At 39.3% G+C, this 27,763-nt stretch overlaps 1 protein-coding gene across 9 annotated transcripts in view; it reads right to left on the bottom strand.

Moving 5' to 3' along the window:
• DMD (dystrophin) overlaps nt 1-27,532 on the bottom strand; it is a 1,043,904-nt gene extending 1,016,372 nt beyond the window's left edge. For 2 of the 9 annotated variants that reach the window (XM_063182212.1, XM_063182260.1), the window contains exon 1: nt 27,405-27,532. In XM_063182212.1, the coding sequence (XP_063038282.1) occupies nt 27,405-27,501 (97 nt within the window). In that variant the 5' untranslated portion in view covers nt 27,502-27,532. The remainder of the gene's footprint in view (nt 1-27,404) is intronic. The other 7 variants (XM_063182186.1, XM_063182172.1, XM_063182182.1 and 4 more) reach the window with 5 other exon arrangements.
• Between the last annotated feature and the right edge of the window lie 231 nt (nt 27,533-27,763).

Below are 27,763 nucleotides of genomic sequence, written 5' to 3'. Positions count from 1 at the left end.
GAAAAATAAAAAAATGAGAAAATACATTATGCTAAAGCTGCTATTTTTATACCAACTGTGTGGACATGTGGGTTCATTCTGAACCTTTGACCATTTGATTTCAAATAAAATTAATTCTATGAGATTGTCAAAGTCATTAGTGAAGCTAGGTCCTAAAGTCAAGATTAAATACAGGTTTGCGTGGGGAAAAAAGCCAAATCTTTAAGTCATTCTAACACTTAAAAACTGGTCAATATTTGTATTGGTTTTTCTTTGACCAATCTTCAGTGACTGGTACCCAATTACAAGTTTTTGTCCAAACAAACATTCAATTATGCTGCATAAATATTTCCTAAAAGCTGACTGGAACTACAGAAGGAAAACAAGTCAATTTGCATACTGGTGCAATTTTTACACATGTCACATAAGCAGATAGAGTTTATACTAAATATAGTCAATGGAAATAGTGTTTTATAAAGGATATAAAAGAGGCCAGAAGACTTGTCACCCCTTTCTTGTAATCATCTGGCTTTTTGAAAGATACACCTGTGTTTGGGATTACTTCTGGACAGAGGCTGCAGGTGGCAAACAAAGGAGAGTCAAGAGTAAGATGGAACACTGTGGTACTTCATGCCTCCTTGGGCAGCTTTGTTGTTATCAACACCACCTGTTGTCACTATTATTAAGGAAAATAACTTGTGCATCTGGAAACAAAGTGGGAAAGATTTTTTGGGTAATTTAATTCACTATTTTTGTCTCAAGGATTTGTACCTACAGATAGAATCACAGTATGAAAGCTGATGATGTGCTGAACCTTGGTGTCTTTGAAAAATTAAGGTTCCCCTTCAGTATTTCCTGCATCCACTGTAACAAGAAGTTCTGGAGGATTCAGAGCTGAATCTTTCAGATGGATTTTGCATGGTTGACTTTGAGTTGAACAGAGATACAGTTGGAGACCTGTAATCTTCCTATCACACCCAGCTGGAAGCTGCCTGGAACATCAGCCTAATGCAGCTGGAGCCTGCTGCTTGCAGCCCATCCCCATATCCATCCATCAGCTGAATGTCCAGATCAGTGAGAAACTGATTACTCTGCTGGGAAAAAAAATGTGATAAAATAATTGTAATAGGCATCTGATGACTAAAACACGCTGATCTACTCTAATGGATGTGCCAGCTTTACAACAGAACTTCAGCACATCACAAAATGCTGTGGATGATACATAATATCTTGCTAAGTATCCTGGGCACAGCAGCTACATGAAAAGAGAAACCATACAACACTGTCTCTCTCTCCAAAGAAATATCCAGAGGAAAGGAAACATAATGAACATGAAACACTTGCTTTTTCAATAAAAAGTCAAGTCTCATTGAAAGAGTCTACCTCTAGCTAATTTTTTAATTAATGTCCTTAATACCCAGAATTTTATTAAAATTATTTAATAGTAGATTGAAACTTAATATCTAATTTCACTCAATACAACCTGAAAGCACTATTAAAAATAATTAAGCTGAAGAAGAAGAAAATATCTCAGATAATCTGCACATGTGAGCAAAGAGCTGCATGAGTCATAGGAGAGAATGACAAAAGCACAAAAGATTGGGATGGAAATTGAGCCAAAATTGAGAGCAGCTTCAGAACCAGAGGACAGAGAAAGAATTGCAAGAGCCAATATGGGGATATGCATGAAGGACCAGTTTGCTTTTCTGTCCACATGCCTAGAAGCAAGCATGTAGTGAAAAATGATTTACAGACACGATAATTAAAAGGCTAATTACTATGTATAACAGGTTAATCACCCAAACACACAGTAACAGGTTAATCTCATAAAGCATGGTTGAATTAGCCAAATAAGGAATTAAAATTATATTTATCCTTACTCATCCTAGGGTTTCTATGGAGTCAGTTTATTTTGCACTTCCTGGGTATTAAACTGTTTGTTAATGTGCATGCTTTCTTCATCTTGCCCTGCAGGGCTGATATAAATACTGCATTCATTAACTCACATGTACTCCTTTGCTGTCATGATTTATCCATTACAGAACTAAACAATATCAGCTGATTTATTAACTACTTCCCTTCCTTCTGTAGTGTAAAACTCAAAACACAGAACTGTCTGATGCTAGCATTATCAGGTATTTTGGATAGAGGCAGAGAAAAAGGAGCAGTTTTTCTGACTAACTTCTGTAAGTTTGTATTAGCTGTGTGTTAGTTGCATATGTTTTACTGAGTACTTGGGAATTAACTGTTTTAAATGTTGTTGCCTTTTTAAGGCACTCTATCTGAATCCTCTGTTGATCTCTTTTTTTCAATACAGGCAGAGTGTGTGAGTGGCACAATTTTCTTTCCCTCTCCTTACAAATTAGCTTTTGTATGCACCAGACCAAATTCTCTTCTGCTTTCTAATGCAACCTTTTTTCTCCATGCTGTTTAAAAGGGTAAGCAAGGTTACAGAATTACTTAATCATCACACCTAATTGCCCATCCATGCCTTGCCTTTGTGTAGGGAAATTCATTAACCATTCTGCACTGACTTGGGTGCATCAATGCAAGGCTTTGCCTTCTGTCTGCATCTGGGCTACTGGAGATAAGGTCTGGGTTTATTTACCTAGAAGCAAAGTCTACACCAAGATGAAACTGAAACCACATGTGTAACGTGGGTGCTGCTGCTGTATGGTCACAGCCCCTTATCACAGAGCATACCTGCCTCTGCTCTTATCAGTGTGACAGCAGACGTGCCACTGCTGCCCCAGGATCCACGTGCTGACACAACTTACATGACAAATGATCTCTTAAATACCCCCAGGTCCATCCTGTCTGTGATTCAAGTGAACAACTGCAAAATGGAAATTCACATGAGAGCAATGAGCTTATGCTGTAAAGGTGGAGCCTTGTGAAGAGGGGGACCTGTGTCACCCAACAAATTAAAGCCGACTTGAGCACAGCAAATGAGTGCCCCTTTGACAGAGGTACCAGCTGAGACAACAAGACTTTGATTCTGTGTTGCTGGAGGATTCAGAAGTGTTCATTAAGGAGCAGAGAGGTGCTCACAGAGCGTCAGAGCCTCCAGCATCTTCTAAATAGAACTAATCAAACAGCTGGGCTTCTGATAAAAGAACATCTAACAAGGTGGCGGCTGCATGTTTGTGTTCCCAGCTACTACTGCAAAAAAGAGGTTTATTTCTAAACATCTTTGACATATGTAAACAAAAAATGTATTATTTATAACGATGCTCATGTGGCAACAAAATAAAAATTGGGAAAAAACTCTCTTGGTTTATATTTAAGCATCCAGAAACAGCTGGAAAAAAGCAAAAATTTATGAATAATCAAATCATCACAAATTAAAGAATGTGTGTATTAGATATATATAATATTTATATTTGGAAAATTTAGGCTAAAGGATGGAGAGTACCATTGAAACACAAGTAAACAACAGTAGTTCACACGAGGCCTTCTGTAATCTCATATAAAAACAAAGTGAGACTTTTTAATATTTATTCATTCTTTTATAAAAAATATTCTGCTGCCTGTAAATTAGTAATATCTGCAGGATCTACATAATGCATGATTTGATAAATATTTTACTTTTTTTCTGCTTATATTAACAGCTCTTGCACAAATAAATTGAAGCTGTATAGCTGCATTTGCTGTGCATGTTTGCCCTATCATAACTGTAACTTAAATAAAGCCCTTCTGGGCAGGCTCTGTGCTCTGCAGGTCCTCCAAAGACAAACCCCCAAGGAGTGGCAGTGCCAGGGTCTCAGATGCAGGGTCCTAAACCTCATGATGACTGATTTATTTGGGGGGTTAGGTGGTGTGGGAAGTGTTTTTACATAATAAACAGGAATAAGTAATTTCGTATATTAGAGGCCAAGTCCATAACTGCTCCCAGTGAGTTTAAATTCTTCTACAGCCACAAGCTGTCTATTGGTGCCAAAACTGCTGAAAGTCTTTAGCATCACAGGCATCCTCAAATACTGACTTTGTCACAGGACACTGCATCAGCCAAGTAAAATCCTGCACAAGCCACAAGTTCTATTCTATGCAAGCAGCTATAAAACAGTCAGGGGAAATGGATAATGGATGCCCCAACCTCACTGCCAGCCGAGGACAACTTCATCTCACAAAGGCAAGACACACAAAGAGAAAATCAAATTTATACAATTCCAGTTCCATTTAGTTACTGCTCTCACTCATCACACTACAGTCTTCTTGAACACACATGTGTATATGGAGAGCATGTTTGTGTGACATATATATATATATATATATATATACACACACAGATATATAAAAGAAAAGCATGACATTACGTCACCTTCTCAAATAATAACCCTGTGTACCCCCCCAAGCATAAACAGTAATTGTTCACAATCTGTAACACATGTCACTTTTTAGGTCACTGGACAACAGCCCACACAGAGCAGAAGGGATTGAAAATTAGTGCTACTGCTGAAGAGAAAAAATACAAATAAAGCCAAGAAATGAAGAAATGATAATGCTATGAAGACACACAATAACCTATTAAATAACAATTCTTACCAGATTTTATTCATTTAGTCATTTTTGACTGAACATTTCACTTTCCTCAAATATATAATATGCAAAAAGAAAATTAAATAGTTTCTCATTTGAAAAAAAACTAAAAAAAACCTGTTTCTATGGTATTTTTTTGAAAGCAGCATTCATTGACATGCTAAATAAAACTAATGCTAGCTTGTATCAAAATCATTACCACTCATTCCCTGTTTCAGGGGAGGGCCATTTATACAAATGAAAAGAGAGAACTACCAGCCCTAGCTGGTAGAGCATAGATGTTACATGCAATATTTTTGAGTGGTTGTTTTGAGGCTGGATTTTTTCCTTCTTGTCTCAAGCAGCTATTGAAAGATTATGCTTGGAAAACAACCAGCTGTTACTAGATTTAGTGTTTGGTTTTGTTCTGTGGTGGGGCTTTTGTTGGATTGTTTTTAGGGGTACTCATCGTGCCTAGAATAACTTTCAGCCTGCAGTTAAATACTTACCTCTGTGCACATAAGCTTCAAAGTGGTTCTTTGACAACAGAGGCATTAAAGGGTATGCCCTTTAAGTGCTTCTTCTGTAACTACAGACGGAAACATTTTTGTTTTCCCCACACAGACACAGCACATGTGAACGCACAGACCCATTTTTGCCCCGCTGCCATTCTCATAGTCATATCTCGTGCTCTCCCTCTCTTTATCTCTGTTTTTTCCCCCTTTTATGCAGTATTGATGTTTTGAGAGACATAAAATAACACAAACGGATGGTTTTACTGGAGTTTAGAAGCGAAGCAGAACCTTCTGTGGCACAGCCATCCAGTCCCAGGCAGTGGCTGTGCTCCAGCTGCTGCTCCCAAGGGAGAGGCAGGAGCTCCCAGAGGTGCTCCCGTGGCTCCTCTTGCTCCCAAGCACTGTCCCCATGGAAGCACCTGGAGCCAGGTGGGATCTGCCTGTCCCTCTGCTGTTAGCACACCTCTGCCTTTCCTGTGCTGCTGGGGCAGTGCTCCCCCTCCTTCCAGCTGGGCTCTGAGCTCCACTGGAGGATGATGCCTCTGGAGCCCAGCCCCTTTTTTAAAGATGGGATGAGCCCCTGTGACACCAGGCCACCAGGCTGAGAGTGTAAAAAATGTGTATTTTATGATTGGCTTTTTGCAAATGCTAAAATGAATATTATATGTGTTGTGTAAGAAAGTAATGCCGTATTAATTCTTTTAAGTACTGTGTTAAATATAGTTTTAGGTTAAAACAAAATGTTAAAATATAAACTATGCTATGTAAGATACTTTTTTTAAAGAAAGGATTCACAGCGAGATAGCAGCCACAGGACACCTAAATCTTTCAGAGAAAAAGAATTTATTGCTCTCTTATCAGAAGAAACGAACTTCTTCCTGCCTCACTCAGCCATGAAGGCGCCATCAGGATTAAGAGGAAGAAGCTGACACTGACCAGACAGAATCCTGTTTTTGAATGGAATTTATGCATCATGTATGAGGTGTATGAATATGCAACAGGCTGTTTTTTTTAAGGGTTACTCGCCTGTTAACATGTGTCCTTTTTTGGGCTTATGCTGCCCAGAAAAAGGTACCCGGACTGTCTGTAACTCTTTTTTTCTCTTGTCTCATAATGTCCTAATCCAAATCATCCAAATTTTTTATTACTCTAATTATACTGCTATTTTTATAACCATTTTATTACTATTAAACTTTTAAAATTTTAAAAACAAGTGATTGGCATTTTTCACAAGAGAAACTCACGACCAGAGGGAACCTCAATACTCCCATGAGACAAGATGTTAGCTCAAGTCCTCCCTCACAGGCACAGCACAGCTCAGACGCAAATACCAATCAGCTGAAAAGAGGGAGAGCAGCCCCCCACCCTCTCCCCTCAGCATCCAGCCACCACAGCAGGAGCAGTAGCCAAACACTCCAGGCAAACGTGGAACTGCAGCCCTGCCACAGACACCTGCACCCCAGAGAGAGAGGATGGTGGGAAAGGACAGAAATCAGGCAGTTGCTGCTTACAGGTCCAGTATTAAACTAAAAATCAACCTCTCACTGCTAGCACCATTAGAGGAGCGTTCATGATCCCTGTGGGGGGCCATTTTCATCTCTTCTTTGCTGTGAGAAAGGGGAAAAGCGATAGTGCATTAGAAACAGGAATGAAAGGGGCAGGTGTGGAATCATTAAGTAAACTCCCCGTCTCTGAAAAATGAAACGTTCTTGAATTTATTCAGTTTCTCATCTCATCTGGACATATTAGAGCACAGTATTCAGGAAGAGAAAGAACTCTTGTGTGTTTCAGCCTCACTTCACTTCCAGATACACACCTTCCAGATACAAACCTCAGGTTTGAGCAACTGCAGTAGTTTAATTAACCATTACATCTTTTACAGGGTTTCACAGCTAGTTCATTAAAGCCACAGCAGAATCATTCTGACAGTCCAGCCACGAGCAAGTTCATACAGAGCATTAGCAGTTCAGCTCCCTGCACATTAGGCTGGTGAATGTTTTCTGAGCAGGGGAGATGAAATGGTACCAGCCATCTAGTCCCTGTCAAGCATGTACCCAGAAAAATATTCTAAGGAGAGATGACCAGGAGCAAAGAGACAGTCTCCAACCTCATTACTCCCTGTTCTGCTCAACATATGTCAAGTATTTGCATTAGGCAGACTGACATTTTAGCTTACTGTTGGTCTATCCTGGAAATCTGATATTTATAATGTAGTCATTCTATATCTGGCCCCTGGAGCAGCTGCAGTTAAAGGAAGATGAGTTATTAAAGAGAAACTCTCCATTTGGTGGCATTTTGTAGGTGGAAGTCTTTTGAGAGACTCCTATTACCTGAAATAGTCACTAAATAGTTTTACTTGTCTGGGATTTTGAGGTAATCTGAAATATGACACTTTTCTCTCTGCCTTTCAAGGTGAAATTCACAGACTTTACCAAGGTGTAGGCTTCTGCATGGATCTCAATATTCCCAGATGCAGATTTTTCAGAAGCAAGTTCTGCCTATGACTCAATAAATAACCCTTGTCCACCTCTCTATTACTCTCACCTTTTTCTTTGCTGCACTTCTAGCTTTTCTCCACTTGCCCACACCTCTCCATCTTCTGACTTCTTTGTCCCATTTTCCCTTTTTAGCTCACTTATCATTAGGAGAAATTTCCAATTCTCTTCTCCAAAAAGAACTATTTTTCAGGAATGAACTCCGCTGGCCTTTGTGATCAGTGGATCTGTTTTTAAATTACTTTTTCCTTAGTGCTGACAGGCAGAGCTCAAGGAAATTCACTTTCTTGAGGTACATTAGCAAAGTCTTCCAAGGCAAACACAACCTCCTGCTACCTGCTTTCCAGGCACACACAAACTTGTTCTGCCAATGCCCTCAGCCAAATGCAACTTGTGGCCCTGTTGAGCCACCGAAATACAAAGCCAGTTAAGAGAAAAAAGAGATGTTAAAGCCATCTTTAACATCTAAAGCCTAGTAAGATCTATTTATCATTGTGTTTGCAGGTTTCAGTGCATCTGGAGCTTGGTCAGAGTAAACAAATCTGCACTCAGAGTACTGACAAAGGGAGCTCCTATCAGCCTGCAAAAGACAGCACAGGAAGAGGCTGAGGGTGTTGGTAACAACCATGCTGGGGCTCAACAGGGGCCATGGGGAAGTCCAAGGCTTGGTGGCATATTAGTAGCTTTTTTCTAAGTTTCTCCCAAACAGCATTTCTCTTCAGCAGTGTCTTCAGCAGCAGAGGTTTATATGTAGAGAAATTTATGACCTTTTTACAAAGTCTATTTCATAACGACATTCCTATCTTTTCTCCAAAACTAAAATCATTCCAAAAACCTACACTAACTTACTCTTGCTCAAAGAGAATAACCTGTCATCTTTAATATCACACAATACCTGCACAAAGATTTACATCACTTCTAGGAGCTCGGTCAGCTGTTTCTGTGTTAATGTGGCCCACCTCTGCACAGAGTTTCACAGCTGAAAACTTGCTGAGGTGACACCCTCATTACCAAGAATGTAATTTGGAAAAATATTTTTAAAACAGGTGTTCCACATACATACTGTAAAAGAGGCACAAAGGGCTCTGTTAATACTTTCAAGAACCTTGAATGCTTAAATACTTTTTGAGCCCATTTTGACCACTGGGTCAAAAAAAATCATACTGAATTATGTCACTCTAAACATAAAAGGCATGGAAATCATTTGGATAATTGAGCACATGAATAAAAATAATGATTGCTTCATTGGATGCTGTAGAGCTTACAGATAAGAATAACACCTTTGTTGTGTAGGTTTTACAAACTCTGTGAGACTAACTGCCTCAGCACAAGGATTTCTTCTAAAAAAAAAAAAAAAGAGGCACTCAAAGCTCAGAGCACACACTGAGCTTTCATATACTCAGGGGTTTTGCTGATTCAAGTATCAACATGAGCTCTGAGGAGCAGCAGCAAGCAAACTTTGGTCTCCAAAGTCTGGTTAAGACAGCATCCAGCATCAAAATACAAGTTCCAGGAGAAGGAAAGCAAACAATAGTGCTGTTAACCCTATTGGTCCGTAAGCTCTCAGATATCAGTGAAATTCTTTGCCAGTCTTTTTTAAATTAACTGCCCAATCATTAAAATAAGTACTAGCCAACAAATCTTTTTATTATAGTAACATGAAGAGGGGCTTTTAATTGGTAATAAAATATTTTTAATTACTAATAAAACTCCATTAACACTTGAAAAATGGATACTGGGATGCTAAAATAAGCTTAAAGATTCATGAACCAAGTCTGTCTCCAAGACAGACCACCCACAACCCTCTCATGTTTCACTTACCATTGGGATGTGGGAGAAACAATCAATTTAAAGAAAGATGAACAGGATGCAGTGGGCATCAGTAGTGAGTACACACAGAGCTTCAGATTATCTTCTGAAGCTAAAGGAAACTATTTTGAAAAGTCACTCTTCTACAATGAGCTGTAGCAGGAAGAAATATAAAAGTATTGTGTAATACATGGAACTATAAAAAATACCAATAAAAGAAATTCACAGATTTGTCTGCGTGTGCATGAATGTAGTTCAAGTGATAGAAATGCAAAAATGACTTGGATGCACCTCAGAAGGTGGAGGGAGCCTTGGGCTAATGTGCAGATAGACACTGTAGAGAGCAGGAAGACTGTTATGCTATTAATCCAAGACCCATACCTCAAGCGTAACTTTCTGAGAACTACATCTGTTTGTCCTTTTAGGAATTGTAACATTCATTAAGAAATATGATAATTCAGATTTTCTGTCATCATAAACCCTTCCATTCTCTCCTCAAAAGTAAAAACAACCATGAAATGGAGCTGCTTCTAAGCACTTCAATCAGTTAGTTACAGGTCACAGCTTCTTGATGAAAAATTGTTTTCAAGTACCAGTTACAAAAGCATGTCTCAAATATGCGGTCTGTAATTTTATTATAATTTGAAGTGTTTGTATGCACAGCTGAAGAGGAGGTGCAAGGCACTGCTCACTGTGTAGCTAACACACAGGGAATGCCAGAAGAGGAGAAGCAATCCACTGCAAAGGGATGGCAACCAGGGAAAAACACATTTGAAAAGTGAAGACATTTGAGAAACCTACTCATGGAGAGATCACAGAAAAATGTTGGCCAAGAACATGCAGAAATCACAGTCATCAAACAACACATCGATTGACAAAGTCAATGAACGGATGAAGTCAAGCAAAGTCAAGGTAAAAATTAAGAATGAGAAGTTTTGAAGTAACAGCAGAGCCTGCCAGCTGAGTGAGCTGAGAGGCTGAGGCAAGTTCTCAGCTAGGGAAGGAGTATTTGTTCAGAGAGGGTGATTAACCAGTGCAACCCCACTGCCAAGAGCAGTGACACACACAGCAGTTGTTGCTGCCTTCCGGGTGTCTTCCCAAGAGCTACGCTCCAGCCAAACCAGGATCCAAACCAGGACCAGCAAAGGGGTGCCTGTGCAATTTAGAATGATCTGGGCTTCACAGAAGGTCAGATGGAATGATCTAATGGCCTTCCCTGGTGTTAAATTCTCTCACTCACACAGAAAGAGGCTGACAGAGCACTGCACTGCCTGAGCCCCATCTTGCATGTGCAGGTCAGATCAGTGCTCCCCCTCAGAAGGAAAAAGCAGAGTGTATTACAGAGCACACATTGAGCACCAGGGACCCACTGCAAATGCTGCTGGCAGGGCACTGAAGACTTGAGGCAAAGATTGTGGAACTTACTGAAATTACTGATGATTTCCCTTCAGGAGGAACCTGTTGAAGGGCTTTTATTTGCTTAAAAAAGCAAATAAATGTAACTGTGAAACTTCTCTCCATATATAGAGAACATCACTAGGAACCAAAAGAGAGCAGATATTTCTTAATAGTACTGTGGTGACACAGAAAATCCAGACCAGAAAATATTTAGTAACAGTTCTGACATCTCCACCATCATATCATCTTACTTACACCCACAATATAGGGAGAAGATAACAGTATTTTTCTTCACAAATTATATATATTTAGCCTATTTTTTTTTGCAGTCAACCACAGCTCAGACAAATCTGATCTTCCCTCCTAGAAGGACTATACTTACTTTTTTTCTAAGACCAAGAATGTTATACAATACCAATACAACTCAATTACTTAGAAAGGCAGATCTGGAATACATGGTCTTGGTGAAAGCTCTAACTCACACTTAAGACAAAAAACATGCTCAAAAGTTCAACCCAGTATTTTTTCTTTTCTATCATCCTTCAAAGATTTTTACCTATTTTTGGCACTATAAGTATTGGCTTTTCCCCTAAAAAATTGCACAAGAATAACTACCCATGCCTCAAAGACAACATCAGGTTCTCAGGACATTTAGACTCAACAAATATTACAGAGGCCCGTTGTGAGCTATGTATAGCTGGAAAAATCAAATTTCATCTGCCACTCTGTCAGGCTGCATTCCAAAATCATTTTATCACTGCAGTGAATACCAAGATATTTATCTTTCCTGGCCAGGTTAATCTTGTGTTTCATAATTATCATGACTGCTGTAAACACATTCAGTTCTGTTTCTGCACTTGCTAGTGGTGCCAATTTGAGGGGAAGTTGAGCTTAAAGAGAGTTGCATTTATTTACTTTTAACTTTAATGCAACAGCAGAAATTAAAAAGTGTGCTTCATTGGAGATTTATTACTAGACATGTGATGATAGCTTTCCAGTTATTTTTTTTAGCCTCTAACTAAATCGCAATCTAATTGCAAGGCTACCAGATTTACAGTGTTCCAGGCAGGAAAGGCTCATGAGTACTGTGAACAGAGTTGGATGGCAGCATCTGTCTGTCTGTTTGTGAACCCGTGGTGTGCACACACACGTAAATTTTGATGAATTTTCCACAGCACTTCTTGGGATTCCCCCCACACACCCCATTTCCTTTGGTTGTATGACAAACCCTTGGGATGCAGCATGTTCTGTGTGTCTGCAGGCCTGGCAGCCTCACCACCCTCCTGTGCAACACAGCTAAACAGTTTGCAGCTCCAGATTTGGCTCATCTGGAGTTGGCATGGCTCTCTTCACTGCACGCTGTAGTTGTGCCCTAAAGCAGTGGAAAACATGGTCAGCCTGGGATCTTTCCTACTAGACTGCCATTCCTAGTGCAGATTATTAGCACCATTCCTACGAGCATCTGCTCTCCTCCTGCTTTGAGTAGGAGAAGACAAATAGCACCTTTGTCCCTGCTCTCAATGGCAACAACCACGCAAAATGCAAGGCTCAGAAAAGCTGGAGAGACACAGAGAGAAAACAAGGAAAGAACACGACCCTGCCTGGGGACACTGAAGGCTTCTGTGTACTTGTCAAAAGGCCAATCAAGATTTAAACCTTGAACAGTTCCTTATCAAAAGCCAGTGTAGGATATGTGGAGCTCCAGCAAAAGACTGAAATGTGTGGTTTAGAGGGTTGAGCATATCCTTTAGTTCAGAGGATGCAAAAGTTGGAGCAAAAGTCAGGCTGCAAACACCCCCCGTAGGTTTTGATTCCATTTAGCTTGTAGGAAATTGCCATCTCTCACTGCATCACTTCAGAAAAACAAAGGTGAAGAGAATAGACTTTACCTAAACTTAGCAGAAATGAGCTATGTTTTGAGGTGTAAGTGCAACCCAAGCAAAAACTGAACAAAGTAGTAAAGCTCTGGCTAGTTTGTATTAACAGGGTCAGCAAAGGTATATGGAGTAGACACAAGAAGCAGAGCTTCCAAATCTTGCTTCTCTCCGTCTTTAGCTCAATATTTTAGAGGGAAGCCAGAAGATACAGAAACAGACAGAATACACTCATGATTACAAATCACCAGAGTCTTTCAGAGATAAGATTCTGACATAATAATAAATACAACTATCTCATAAGAAGAGGGAATACATATGTATATAGATAAGTATTAACATATCAGGATTCTCTTATTTTGTTTTCTCTAGACTTCCAAAATCTCCATGTAAGTCTTAACATTGCTGGAAGTGCCCAAGCTGTATTGGGCTTTGAGCAACTTGATCTACTGGAAGATGTCTCTTTCCATGGCAGAGCAGTTGGAACCAGATGATGGTTTATGGTCCATTCAAATCCAAAGCATTCTATGATTCTACAAAAAAAAAAAAAAAAATCTACTCTTCTAGAAAGTTTAGACAAGCTTCCTTCACCAGACAGTAGGGAGAATAAATTGGAGGCTGTAAATCCATGCTCCCATGCTCTTATGAGGAGATTGAGACAGTCTGACTTGTCTGACTTGCAGAGTTCTGGGGCTGCATCACAGGAAAAGCAAAATGTGCTTAAAAAGCATCACAATTGAAGTGGATAAAGTCACCTTTGGCTTCTGCTGCAGAAGTGACAATATGGCAAAGTGAAGCAAAAGCCCAGGGCCACAAGCCTCATTAGCATAACTAACAGCAGATTAAGCTGAAAGAATATGACTCAATGACCCACATATTCCCCAGCTGTACTAAAAATAGCTACACAGAAGTAGACAAGATATCCTCCAAATATGGAAAAATCCCTCCAAAAAAGAAGGTCTTAGGGAATCTAAACCCAAAGAAAACTTCTTTCTCTTTTTAAAAACTGCTCTTGGTAACTTGACAATTCAGAATCAAGTAATTAGCTCTATGTGTGACAACAGGCAGGGCAGCTCAAAAAAAAAAAAAAAAGAAAAAAAATAGAAAAAAAAAAAGCCACATGTTAGAGAAGGGCCAAAAAATGGGTTCAGTTAGAGCTGTCTTTGCTGGAGAGAGTTCTCTGAGAGGGGTAATTCCAGCCAGGCTGTCAGCAGCTGTAATGAGGGCAGATGAGGAGGAGAAGGTGGCTCAGTATGTAATAGAAATTCCACACATTTGAACACAATCCAAGAGCTAAGGAAGTACTAATTTCCACAATTATATTAATAACAAAGTGGGTAGGCTGTGGAGACTGGTCAATTTTACAGAGCAGTAAATGCTACCACAGCTATTGAGTGTGGCTGGGAGGTGACCAAGACCACATCCACTGCTTATTTTTCAGTTTAAGCATATCTGACAGAAGAGTCAATGTGGTACACACAGTTCAAAGTGGCAGCAACATACCTGTCCTGTTTGCTTTGCATGGTTTGAATCTAATCTTGCACAACTACAGGTAGGATGACAGTGGCATGCAAAACAAGTTGATGTGATGCATGAAATAGGTATGTCACTTCAGCTTTTATCTGAGAGCTTCAACAGCCAAACAATTTCTTTTACATCTCTGGAGAACGCTGTGCATTAACTTTAACATGAGTGTTAACTACTGGCACCTTCAATCTTCAATATCATCTACAGTTCTCATAAAATATGGCATATAAAAGAAATAAAAAGAAGACTCAAAGTGCATGGAAGATGTAGCAAATATTAAAAGGAAAAAATAAGAGGTGAAAATAATATGAAAGACAAGAACATATCACTAAAAATGTTAAGTATTGATTAAAAAAATGAAAATATAAGATAGTTATACAAAAATAAATAAACTGATTTAATTTATACATTTTATAAAGAACTGGGACCATTAAATTAGTATGTTCACCAAGCTCTGGAAAGAGAAAATTCCTAAGGTTAAGAATGGTTCTCCTTTCTGTAGCAATTGCTTTTCAGGTTCCCTGGATGGAGAACTGATACAGGAAGAAACACACATGCCCTGTAATAATTAATATAAAATTAGCTCACAGAGAAGGTATTGGTATTCCACCACTAATGCCTAAATGTCTTTGAGACAGAAGATGTAGGAAGTCAACTCAGTAGTTCTAACACTAAGTTAGGTTACAGCTGAACTTGGGATGAAAGTTGGGATGGGGGCTCTTCCCCTGCAAACCCCAATTTTTCCTGTGTTTCCAAACAGAGAGCACAGATTCCCAGAGATGAACCTGGTGACCCTCAGTCACTAAGCACAAGGTGCAAGGCTGCTTCAAAGGGTGCTGTGCCACTGTCAGCAGTGCCAGGCACGTGTTGCAGGGTGAGGCAGCATCTCCCTGCCTGGGAACAGGTTCTGTCAATGCTCCTTCTCAGGCCAGCTCCACACACAAAATCACGCTGCTGTTCTCAACACTGTAAAGTCTGAATTACAAGGACTTTTACCCTGGAGGACATGTAATGTTCAGTGTTCAGAAACACAGAATAAAACACTTGAGTACGTAAATAGGAAACACTTAATTCTCTCAATTATTTTATTCAAGGTATTTCACTATCTGCCTATCCACTCTCCTGAGGGAAACAAGCTCAATCACTCTCATGCTGTTTACTTTCCAGGGTTAACAACATTTACTTTAATATTTAACTTCAGGCTTGATCTTAAATGACTGCAGATAGGTTACCAAGGAGCAAATATCTGAGGGCTCAAATCATAATTTTTATTTCCTCTGAGCTGAATTCATGCACCATGATGGTACCATGCTGTGAGTCACTTGAAATGCATGGAGAAAAACAAAAATTTTCAAATATACACAAAGATGTGTTCTTTGGTGTGTTCTCTAGACCCAAATAACTTTTCTCTCTTTCTTAAGGGACTCATTCTACAACAAATAGTTACAGAAGTAAATAGAAGCTGCTTCATTTTAGGCGTATCTACTGCACCCTTATTTCTCATGCCAAGAAAGAAAAAACAAACCTCCTTCTCTACTGTGGCTTCTCTATTCTCTATTGTGCCTTAATCAGAAGGTCTTTAATGCCCTACTTTTTTCCTGAAATAGTATCAGTATTAATATTAGCAATCAAAATATTCGATGTTGCAACCTGGTAGTATTACAGTATCAAAAAACCTGAAAGAACAAGCCAAAATTTAGGAAACTATAATAATGTAATTAATGAAATTAATCCTGCTTCATGTACAGATGAGCTTTCTCTTGCTCACTTTCAGGTTCTGTAGTAACTCACCACATATCTCCTATATTGCTCTTGAGCAATGGAGCTCATTACTTGCTACAAGGAGTTGGAGTATTCCAAACTACTTGCAAGCACTACCACCCAGACAAATTACTTCCAGGTGCAAAGCAACATGCCAGAATGTACAAAGAAACATCACATATCTAATCTAAAAATGCATCTGCAATAAAGATTAACACTGCATTCCAGTAATGGGTTGGGGTAATTTCATTTCTTTGGTTACAAGGAGAGAAAGTACTGCCAGGCTTCCATAAATACACTTTGAGTGACCTCCAGAAGGAACAGATGAAGATGTGAACTTGACCCTTTCTAATCAGTTTGCTGCCTCCTCCCCAAGTCTACTTCACTGTAGGAAGGAGAGATATCCACGAAAAGCCAGATTTCCATGGGTGTCTCCACTGAACCCTAATGTTCACCTTGATGTTTAAGCCTGTTCTCTAAATTCCATAAAGAAGCCAGAAATAACATCCACCTCACAAATTTTGACAAGTGGGCCAAAACCACTGCTGAGCTGTTGCACAATCCAAATACCAACAGATAAATAAAAATAAATAACAAAAACTGTCTTGGCCCCAACAAAAGAATTGTGGCTCCTTACATTTTCCAAATCTTTTACATTTCCTTTGTGTTGAGTTAGGCCTTCAGAGGCCTACAACCTCAAAAATTAAAATAAGGCTTTTCCCACTTTTAGTTAAATCTTGGAAGAGGAACCACTTCCAGTTCCGCAGTTTTCCATGTAGAAACAAGCTTGGTGCTATCAGACTCTCAATATCTGAAGCTCAGAGGGTCAACAAACCAAGCTCTTTAATTCTAAGTACAAGAGCTGAAATTATTAATTAATAAAATAAGATGGTCCCAAGGCAATGCCCATTGCATATATATATATATATATATATATATATACACACACACACATATATATATATACACACATATATATATATGTATATGTATATATATATATATATGCATTATATATATGGTTTGTTTTGTTGTTTTAAAGTTTAAACAAGTTTCTCTTGCGATACCATCAACACAAGGTGCCCCAAAGTGGCTCCTGAACATCCCTGGACAAACTCCATCCCACCTCCATTTACTCTGCAAGGGTACACCTTTCCTTTACAGGCAGCGCCCCTACTGAACAACTGCACTGGTTCAAACCTAGATCCTGTTAGCCATGGTAGAAAAGCAGCCCAGTCAATCTCCAGAATACAACCTGTTACACCAGACAGCTTCCAACACCCTGCAAAGGACATGCTGCTTTTCCCCCATCTGACAGCAGCCCCATAAAACATTTCTTGACACCTTCTCAACTTGAAGACCCAATGTCTTTTTTTCCTTCCCTGATTGCCTCAGAATGATGAAACAATTCAAATACTGTAAAAGCATTTATTCCCACAAACTCTGTTAGGAAAAACAGATATTATTTGTATAACCAGTGTGTTGTAAAATGCCAAAGACACCCATTTGAGAAGCACTTTTCTTAAGGACAAAAACACTTCTGTGATTATTTTTATGACATATCTTTTTTAATAAAGCTTTTTTCCTCTTTTTTTTTTTTTACCCTTTTGAATTAATAGCCTGTCACAGCCACAGCACCATATCTCTTTCAATTTTAAGTGCTTAAAAGTGAGGAAACATCCTTAGAATTTGTTAAACTCAAGATTTGATTATATGTTATAAGTACAGCTAAAGAATATTTTTGATACATTAAATCCCTCTCTAGGACACAAAAACATTAGCAATGCAAGACACTCCTGATGTTGCTCAAATAAATTCCTCATGCCCCTAATCTTAGCTCAGGTCTACACAAACTACAGCAGCTTTAAAACAGTAATAATGTCCTTTGCACTCTGTATTTTCATCATCTTTTCAGGGCAAGTTCTGGATAAATACCTCTGGAGTGACTCTGCTTTAAATAGAGAGCAGTTTAACCTTACAAACTTTCTTGTTTTCCCAAGTATCAGCTGTGGTCCACACCCACACACTCTAATACCAGTTATCCCTAAAAATGACCAACCTTGAGTCATTATGTCCTGTCAATTCGGCAAGCTCAGGTGGAATAATTCTGTTTAACCTAACTGTGGTGGGATGACCTTGGTCAGCAGCCAGACCCCCACACAGGCTCAACAGGACAAGAGGAGAAAACAGAATGCACAATCTTGTGTCAACACACAGAGAGTAACTTACCAGTTATGTCATGGGTAAAACAGGCTCATATTGGGGGAAAATGATGTAAATTATTGCCAATTAATTTAGAGTGGGATAGCAAAAAGCAAAGACAAAATTATTGAAATAATACCATATCCCTTCTTTTCCCAGGCTCTTACCTCCCACTGCTCTGACTCTGCAGGACACAGGGTGATGGGCAGTGGGGGCTGTGCTCAGTCTGGAACAGCTCCTCCCTTCTGCTCCATCCTCTTCACACTGTTCCCCTGGATCCAGCCTGGATCCTCCCACAGGCTGCAGCCCTTCAGGAACTACCCACTCCCTCTGTGGGCTCTCCATAGGCGGCAGCTTCCCTTAGGGCAGCCCACCTGTGTCCTCCAGGGACTGCCTTGTGGGTGTTTGCTCCAGCACAGTCTTCTCCAAGAGCTGTAGGGAATCTCTTTTCCAGAACTGGGAGCACCTTCTCCTATCCTCCTCTGACCCTGGTCTTCCTCCTGCTGTTTCGCACTGTTTTCCCCTCAACTGGTGCAGGGCAGAGCTTTACCCTTCCTCAAACTGGCTTTTCCTGAGGCACCACCAGCTTGGCTGTGCCCTGGAGTGGATCACTGGAGCTGGCTGCAAGCAGCTGGGTCAGGCCCCTGGCCTTTTCTCCTAGAGGCCACCCCTTGAGCCCCTTCCCCTGGGCCATCAACATTGCCAAATACATTCACTAGGAAAGAGGAATCGCCACTGCCAAAACCTCTGTGCCCAGTTCTCTCTCCACACCTCCATCCAGGGGAGTGCTGATGAGGGTGAGGCCAATGCTTCCCAGTCCCATACCTACACTGGGGGCACAAAAAATGGCTTTTCCAGTCTTGTCAATGCAGCTCTGTCCAGCTGCAACTACCAACAGGAGTTTGTTTTCCCTTTAAACTAACTGGAGAGAGATGGGGCTGTCATGGTTTGATGCTGGCATAATGTCAGTGCCCCCATGAAAATATATTCTCCCTCCTTGACCACAACCTCCCAAAAAACTCACTTCCTTATCAAACCAGGACACTGACCTAATAAACAAAATAAAACAACGATTTCAGCACTGATACACCTCGCAGTAGTTTCTTTGTGCTTTCTCATTTTTCTACAACTTCTGGGGTAAGGTGTTAAACCAGAAAACTGTGCTGCAACACAAACCAAGTACCTTGTGTTTTCTCTCCTGGATCATAATAATGCTGTTCTGAGATGGTTGTTCACTCAAGTAAAAAGTTATCTCCTGGCCTGGCCTGCAACAAGTTGCATGAAGCAACAGCAGAATTAGTCCTCTGAATTGACACCACTGCATCTCCCCCATCTAACTGACTGGCTCTTTTATTCTCTCTTTCAGTGTAGATGTTTCATGTCCCTCTCCCTCTGTTTCAGTGTTTCTGTGGAAGTACAGGCTGTGGAGGATTCCCAATGACATACCTATCTCTGGCTCACTCACAAACTGCAATGCCTAATAAGGGTACCTCTGTTTCCATGGCATCTCAGAATCATCAATGGGTGGCTCGTCTCTGCACAGCACAATTTTCATTCAGTGTAAAATCCTCAAACTGTGAGCACCAAGAATGCCATAAAATGCAATCCCTCTTCTGCTTAGGGTATTTACAGCTTCACAGCTGGTCAAGGTTTGCAGTCATCATTCTGTGCCTGGTTTTCAAGATACAATGCAGACCCTTCACATTAATTACATATTGTTCCCTAGAGCAAAGTCACTTTTCTCTGTGATTTCTCACATGCCACAAACACTGATGTCACAAAATAGATAATAAAGCATCCACATTAGATAATAAGAAATTAATACATGTTCTGCTCTCTAGGCTTAGGCAGATATACAAAATTGTGTGCTACAACAACAGAGCTGCTTGGGCTGCTTCTTTTTGGATGGGTCGGCCAGGTCACACAGAATATCACAGTAAATACCATTTTCACTAAGGACTCATTAAGGAAAAATTCATTTGCTTGTTGCCAGAGGAATAACCCTAATTGGTTCTCTTCAGCAGTTTACAACTTCCCTACTGTTATGGGGCCCTCATCATCTGCACTAACACTTTGTCTAAGGCTGATGATTCAAAGTCACATTTAGGCCCACACAGTTCAACAAACAGTGCCTGTTAGAAAAGTGCAGGATTAGGTATTTTGACAGACAATCAGATATTATTACTTCAAGCGTTTTTACCTTGCTAAAGAAACCCAACAGGAAATTAAGAACAGATTCTCTGAAGGAAGCAAACCATATTTGATTTTTCACATTCTGAGGGCATTTGATTGTGCTGGTTTTACCTGGCATATGATGCCAGAGTATGTCAAGAATTTTCAATTTTTGCTTCTTCATTACGTCCTTAAATTAGCAGCCTGAGAGTCTCCTCATAACCCTCACTGCCTCAGGATTTGTTTGTTCTTGGTTCAGGTAGCATCATAACTGATCACTTACCTAATTCTCATTATTTCTGAAGTTTTGAAAAATAACACAGCCTGGGAATAAATATAATTAGGGATTTATCAACATCTGTGATATGCTTTTGGTTCTTGGCTTCTGCAGAAATATCTGGAGACATAGATTTAATCACACTGGGCTGGCAATTTATTTCACTGTTCTTGAAATGTTTTGCTAAGTACCAAATTCATTCATAAGATAAAAATCCCTTGTGCCTTTCAGTAGTCCAAAACAAGGCCACTAAGAAATGAGAATTCAGTAATTTTACTATTAGCTTGAGAGTTATCACAGACACTGAACCATAAACATCTTAAAGTTCTTAATACCCTTAACTTCAATCTTCAGTCACTGAATATTTCAATGGCAGCAAAACTACTTCACTAAAGCACTCTGTTTAAAAAAATTCTTTCCATTAGGACTCAGAAGAATATAGATATAACACTTTCCATGTACATGAATGTGTTTAATGCCTTTGCTTTTCTGCCTTGTTATCAAACCTGATTCAGTCACAATTCAGGGCCTGCAATCATTACTGAAGACAACAGGTTGAGTATTTAATTGTTTGCAATCCTTACCAACAGTGAATGGAAACCAGCCTGGGACTGGAAAGTGAAAAGTTTTGGGGTGTTTTTTGTGGTTTTTGGTTTTTTTGGTTTTTCGTGAAAACCCTTAATTAAAACAAATTGATGAAATTTCAGCTTGCTCTTTGAAAAAATGGTTTTTGTATCATGGGATATTTGTCAAATACCATTTGGGGCCATTAATATAAAATTACAGAGGAATTCCCATTATAAATGATATTTTGTAGTAATATGAAATAAAGATGTGTTAAATATGAGCACAGTGTGGGAATATTTAAAAGATTTTTGTTACAAAAAAAAGAGATAAAATCATTAACTTCTTCTCAGTATCTGTGCTTTATTTTTCGCAAAAGCAAAAGTGTGACCTGCATAATGGCTGTAAAAAAATAACAAGTTAGTCATAAAAAGAAAGTCTACAGAAAGCAGCATGTGGTGGTTTTATTTAGTGTGGCTTTTAAGTTTCAGGGAAACAGATCAATATAGATGATCAAAAGTGAATGCTAAAAAAATTTGATGCCACGAAGAAATTCCTCATACGCTTTTTTCCTAATTATCAGAAGGACACAAAAAGAGGTGAAGGTGAGACTAGATAAGAAAACACAACTTTCAAGTAGCTCAGTTTTTGTTCAACTTTTGTGTTAATTTTTTCTGATCTTCGGATTTACCCAGTTGTGGCAAATTTTGGGCAGGAGGGAATGGAGAGGAAGGGAAAAAAAGAAAGAAAAAAGAAGAGTCTTGTCAGCATTGGTCAAAACCAACTGTATGTCCTTGGCCATCTTGAGCTTCTGTATCATCCAGCAATTCAGAGAACTGGTTGTGCTATGTGCAGGATCTTCAGGGGAACATAAATGAAAGAAAGACCTTGTACTAAGCTGGGCAACTTGAGGATACTAACAAAAAAAACCTGTTTGACTGATCATGATTTACTTTTCAGATTTTCCTTTTTTAAGACTAAGATCTAAACTAAAGATAACAAAAGCCAAATAAACTGCAGTGCAGCCAGAAGTTCCTGATTTTTACAAACAGGTGCATCTTGCATCCTTATTCTGATGCGCAGATGCTCAGACCATTGAGAACAATTTAAAAAAATGCAAGCAAAACTATTATTACTTCTCTTTTTCCATTTCTGGTAAAGCCCTGATTTCTCTTCTTTTACATCTCCATTTCAGCTCTGCCTGTTTCATGACTGCATCACTGGGTCTATCATGTCCAGCTCCTGTTTCATATCCTCAGTTCTGCAGTGAATCTCATGGATATTTTGGAGCTAGTGGCATAGAGCAGGAAAGATCCAACACCACTGCTACCTTGTAGTTTAAGAAATCATAGAATAGTTTGAATTATAAGGGACCTTTTAAAGGTCATCTAGTCCAACCTCAGCTAGACTGAGTTGCTCAGAGCTCCCATCCAACTTGAATGTTTCCAGGGATGGGACAAGCACCACCTTTCTGGAAAACTCGTTCCCATTTTTTACCCCTCTCACTTGCTTTTTCATTAAAAATTTTCCTCCTTCAGTTTAAAACAATTCTCCCTTTTCCTATCACTTACAGAGCCTTGTAAAATGTCCTGCCTCAGCTTTCTTGTAAGTGCCCTTTAGGTACTGGAAGGCTTCTCCGGGCCCTCCCCAGAGCTTCCTCTTCTCTGGGCTGAACAACCCCAACCCTCTCAGCCTGTCCTTGTAGGAAAGGTGTTCTAAACTTCTGATCATCTCCATGGCTCTCCTCTGGACCCACTCCAGCAGGTTCATGTCTTTTTTGTTTTAGGAGACCCACACATGGACCCAGTACTCCAGGTGGGATCTCACAAAGGCAGAGTAGAGGAAGAGGTTAAAATATATGATTTCAGGGATATATGGTTTAATATTCTGTGAAAAAAAAAAAAACCAAAACCACAAAACAAAACAAACAAACAAAAAACCACACCAAAATAAAACAAACCAACCCAAAAAACCCCAACGTCTATAAGGGTTAGAGAGAAAGGATACTCTTTAGCATTTATTATCAAGCATGTCCCTCTCTAAATTGTTAGTAATCTTAATTCTGTTACACAGCATGAATAACTAAATTAAAAACCTACAAAATGTGAACTCTGTGTTTTGAAGGACAAAAATACTTCTCTCTTTGCTAATAGCCTTAATTTATTAATACATTTTGCTTAGATACAATATGTCTTTGTATAATGTTTTCTGGCAGTACATAACCAGATGCTCACTAACATCCGTTGGACAATTTGACTTCCATATGTGCCTTTCCTTATGCTTTTCTTGCAAGGCAATTATCATTCATTCATCAAATGATTGTCTCATGGAAAACCCAAAGCCCTTTCATTCCTCACCTTATGTGCAATTTCCCCTCCTCCTGCCCTTCTCCTCATTCTAGTGGATTTTTAAAAGGGCAGCTTTGACTGACAGAGAGAAAGAGCACATCTTTTTTCTTGTGGCCCAGCCTCCCATAACCCTTGCCCAAGATGGTCAGAAACACCCACACTGTGGGTATTTCTCAACTAAAATTTCAACCTTCTTCAGGAGGAACCACAAACTGAGTGAAGCAGCAGGTGACCAGCAGCAGAAAGCCAAGAGCTGCCACACTACACACATCTTCCTTTAGTCAGAAGGAAAATTCAGGACATGTCAAGATGAGGCCATTCAAAGCTAGTCCTGGGGTGCTGGTGGACAGAAAATGTACAGAAGCAGACATGGATGTGCTGACACCATAACACATTTCACAGGTCGTGGTTTTGGCTAAGACTATCCATTACAATAAATTTTAAAAACCTATTATCATGGCCTAGCCTCAATTCAGTGATTTGCAAAATTAACAATCTTTGTCTCCACCATAACTGACCTCCTCCCATGCTTCTGCTGTTGAGCACAAACTGCACAGCTCACAACAAAAAAAGATCTCTAAGGGTTGACAGTGCAGCACTGCTTCTTGCAAGGCTCCTCCAAAAAGCACTAAGTCCATGCACAATTTGATTTTCTATTAACAGGACCATTCTAACCCTCATGTCACTACTAAAATTACAAGTTTCTATGAATAACATCCAAAAAGGTCAATCTCCAGTCTTCTAAACTTCATTACTCCTGGAGTGTTAGGCGGCTGTCATTTCCCTCCTCCACAAGTTTTCCACATTAACTTGAGCCTCTCCCTACCCTAATTCCCTTTTAATCCTGTAAGAAAAAGGCATTGACTGAACTTGAAAGTGCTTAACTTAACAGAGGCTGATGGGAATTGTCATTGTTCTGCCAGACTGCTCCAGCCTACATCCTTAATCTCTGTTTTTGCCTGTCACCTCACACTTCTTATTTCATGTTTTTTCCTCTTCAGTTCATGTAACCAAGTATCAACATACACCCTGATTTTTATCTATTCTTGGCTGAATTAATATTTTACCACACCTGATGTACATATCTGTATATCTGTGTGGAAGAGAGTGTATATTTCTTGTGTTGTCACACTGCCGAGGACTACAGATTCCTTATCCTTGACTAGGATTAATAACCAGAATAATGTGAAGGAGCGCATACAACTAGATTCCACCTCAGTCAGAAAATAACCTTCCAGAGTTTTCTTAATTATGTCTGGCCAACATATGAGTGACAACTCCCTGTGCCCTTGCACACCTTCTAGAACACCCTCCCAAGAAGAGATTTGAAAACATGCAATCCATATCTAAATATAAAGTGAAAGATGTCAGCTCTATAAATTACTTCAGGAAGACAGAACGGAAGGAAGATTTAAATGTAAGGATGAGAGAAAATCTGTGTGCATCAGGCAAAGGATGTACAGATAAACACACAACTGGATATCTGCATGTATCTATAGTAGAAACATCTGCTGGTTCTTATTGCTACTTCTCTCTTCTTTTTCTGTTTCCGTTCATTGCTTCCTAGCCCTCTTTATTGAATGTAGATGCTCTTTCCTTATTATTACTTTTCTTATTTGATTACAAGTTTCTAAGATAATAAAAGGAAAGGAAAATTAATATATGGTTTCCTCTAATCTCGCCAGATCTATAATTTCATGACTAAGTTTCAACTCAATTCTTAACATTTTAAATTGTTATTTTTAATAATAAGCATTATATACCGAGCTTGCTCATTAGACAGGCCTGTATTACTGTAGGTCTATTTATAATCAACAGCTGGCTCCACCTAGTGTCCTATTAATTCATCAGTGAAAGAGAAAGCTAAAATCAAATACTAGAGCGAAAACAGAAACAAACTATAAAATCACTTGTCAGCTGGGTGATGGCCACAGACAGCATGAAGTTACAATTACTGGCGTCTCAGGGAAAAAAACATTTTAAGTAACTACTGCATGATTGCCAGCCAGCACTCCAGAGACGTGAAGAGACTAAGCAGCTTCAGGAGTACAAATATAATATATGTAATCTTAAACAGTTTTACTGCTACCCTGACAAGGAGAATGGGACTTAAGGTGTTTATAGGGGTTACTCCCTCTATGGTTTCACCATGATCAACAATGAAAAAGTATTGTTACATTTAATTGAACTTCTATGAAACAGAATAAAATTTTATTTTCATCAAAACTACAGAACTATTTCTGGTTATTCATACCCCACAGTGATCCTCTCTGTTAATGAGTGCATCTCCCCTCCCAGAAGTTACAAAATCATTTAAAATGTCTCTTGCAGATGATCAAAACAGGGAAATGTTCAAGCTAAATAACACTAGCTATTAGTTTTACTAATCCTTACATTCAAACTTTCCAAAGGCTGGTTCACTGCTGTGTATCTAGAAACATCTATCTTTCTAAAACTGTTACAGTTTTACTCAGCAACATTTTGTCTTTAATAGCCTGATCCTTGTTGACAAGACAGCACAGGGTACAGCCAACCAAGTAATTTAAGATAAAGTCAGAAAAGTGAATATCCAGTTTGACAAGAGATTTCTTGATTATCCCCTGTGAAAAAAAACTATAAATCTAATGAAGAATGGAGTTTACATAGAAGAAAGCATTTAGTAAAGCAAAATGATCCAAGTAATTTAACATGATCATAGCCCGAGAGCTATCAAGCAGCGTTTGAGTGGTTGTTGAACCTCTGAATAGGAAGAAAGAGAATGCCTTACATTTACAAAGCACTACTTTCACTTCTGTGATCGAGGGCGATCCACTCTGATAGAGCTGACGTCTGTTTTAAACCTGTTCCTATCACCTGTTCGGAGCAGCTCAGCCGTTTCACCCTAGTGGTGATAAAATATATTTCAATATATACAATATACACTTAATGACTGTTCACCGTGACAGAGAGGGAGAATATATATGTTGTGGAGGGAGAGGGGGACAGGAGGAAGGATCATGTAATAAAACAATACCTACACCAAAGAAAACACCTGTAAATTTTCTCAAACTGTCTCAAAATATTCAGTTAAAAGTTCTGTTTGTGACCCATCTAAAGTATTCACAGCTACATTCAATTATTACATGAAAACCTCACAGTGCAGCACAGAACATGAATTTAATAAAATGCACACAGAAATGCTCTCTAATGTTTCAAAAATAAGAGAATACTCAAGTTCTCAACAGTTAAGCAGTTACTGTCATTTCTCATTAACAGCTTTCAGAATGCTGTCTGAAACAAGTTGATACAGAGAAATTAAGAACAGTAATCAAGCGAGAAATGACAGACCAGCTGGGTAGGCATCAAGTTGGCAAAACGTGAATACAGTTCAATAGCTGAAACAGATGCTGGAGTTGTTGAGAAACCCTGCAGGAGATATTGATGTATTTTCTTTATATAATTCTGAACAACCTGATAAATGTCAAGAGCTAAAAACTGACGGGGAATAAAACCTGTCGTAAAAACTAACTGTAAAGCAGAGACATGCAATAATATCCTTTCATTATACCAGAGCATTCAGTGCATGCATCTTCATTTCCTTGGAATTCCTCAATATGCCAATATATCAATCAGAGCTTGCTAGTGAATCAGAGGGAGCTTTTCCCAGTCTTGTTTCACATTTGTTTGTTTCTATCTACCTGAGGCTTCAGAGACTTAGAGAATACTTTATTCTTCAGTCTCATCCTAACAGAACACTCTCTTTCAAGCAAGCAATTCCCCGAGCTTGCAGGCAAGCAGGAAAGAAAGAGTAACACGAGCATAAATGAAACTGCAAAATCCATTTTGCACGAGGAATTTTGTTTTCAGAGTTTCAAGACCTCGGCAACAAATCCTCTGTCATCAATGACAGCTCATTCTAGCATATGCTTTGTCATGGTCAGTTTCTAATTACATTCATAATGATGCAATAGCTTTGATAATCCTACCTTCCATGCCAGCTGCTTTTCTTGTCACTCCATCATGCCAATAAGTTGGCTGCCGTAACAAATCAAGATAGTGCAAAACAGCATCTTTCCCCTGCATCTGTCATCTTCCTGAAAGCATTCTATTACTGCCGACTGCTGGGAACCAGAAAGTCTATTTGAATTCCAGCAGCTCCCCTTTCGCATGATTCAAGTTAGGTTAGGTGGGCATGCCTAACATGATTCTCTCCATCATTTATTATGCAGCTGCTACACCGTCGGTGTGGTAACCACTCTGACTTTATCTGATACGTCAGTCTTGCAAACCTCTACCTCCGTGCAAGCCCACGAGCCACAGAAGCATCTTGCATTTAATGAGCATT

This window comes from Melospiza melodia, chromosome 2, assembly GCF_035770615.1.
Source record: "Melospiza melodia melodia isolate bMelMel2 chromosome 2, bMelMel2.pri, whole genome shotgun sequence".
Classification (NCBI taxonomy): domain Eukaryota; kingdom Metazoa; phylum Chordata; class Aves; order Passeriformes; family Passerellidae; genus Melospiza; species Melospiza melodia.
This window is presented reverse-complemented; position numbering and strand designations above follow the sequence as displayed.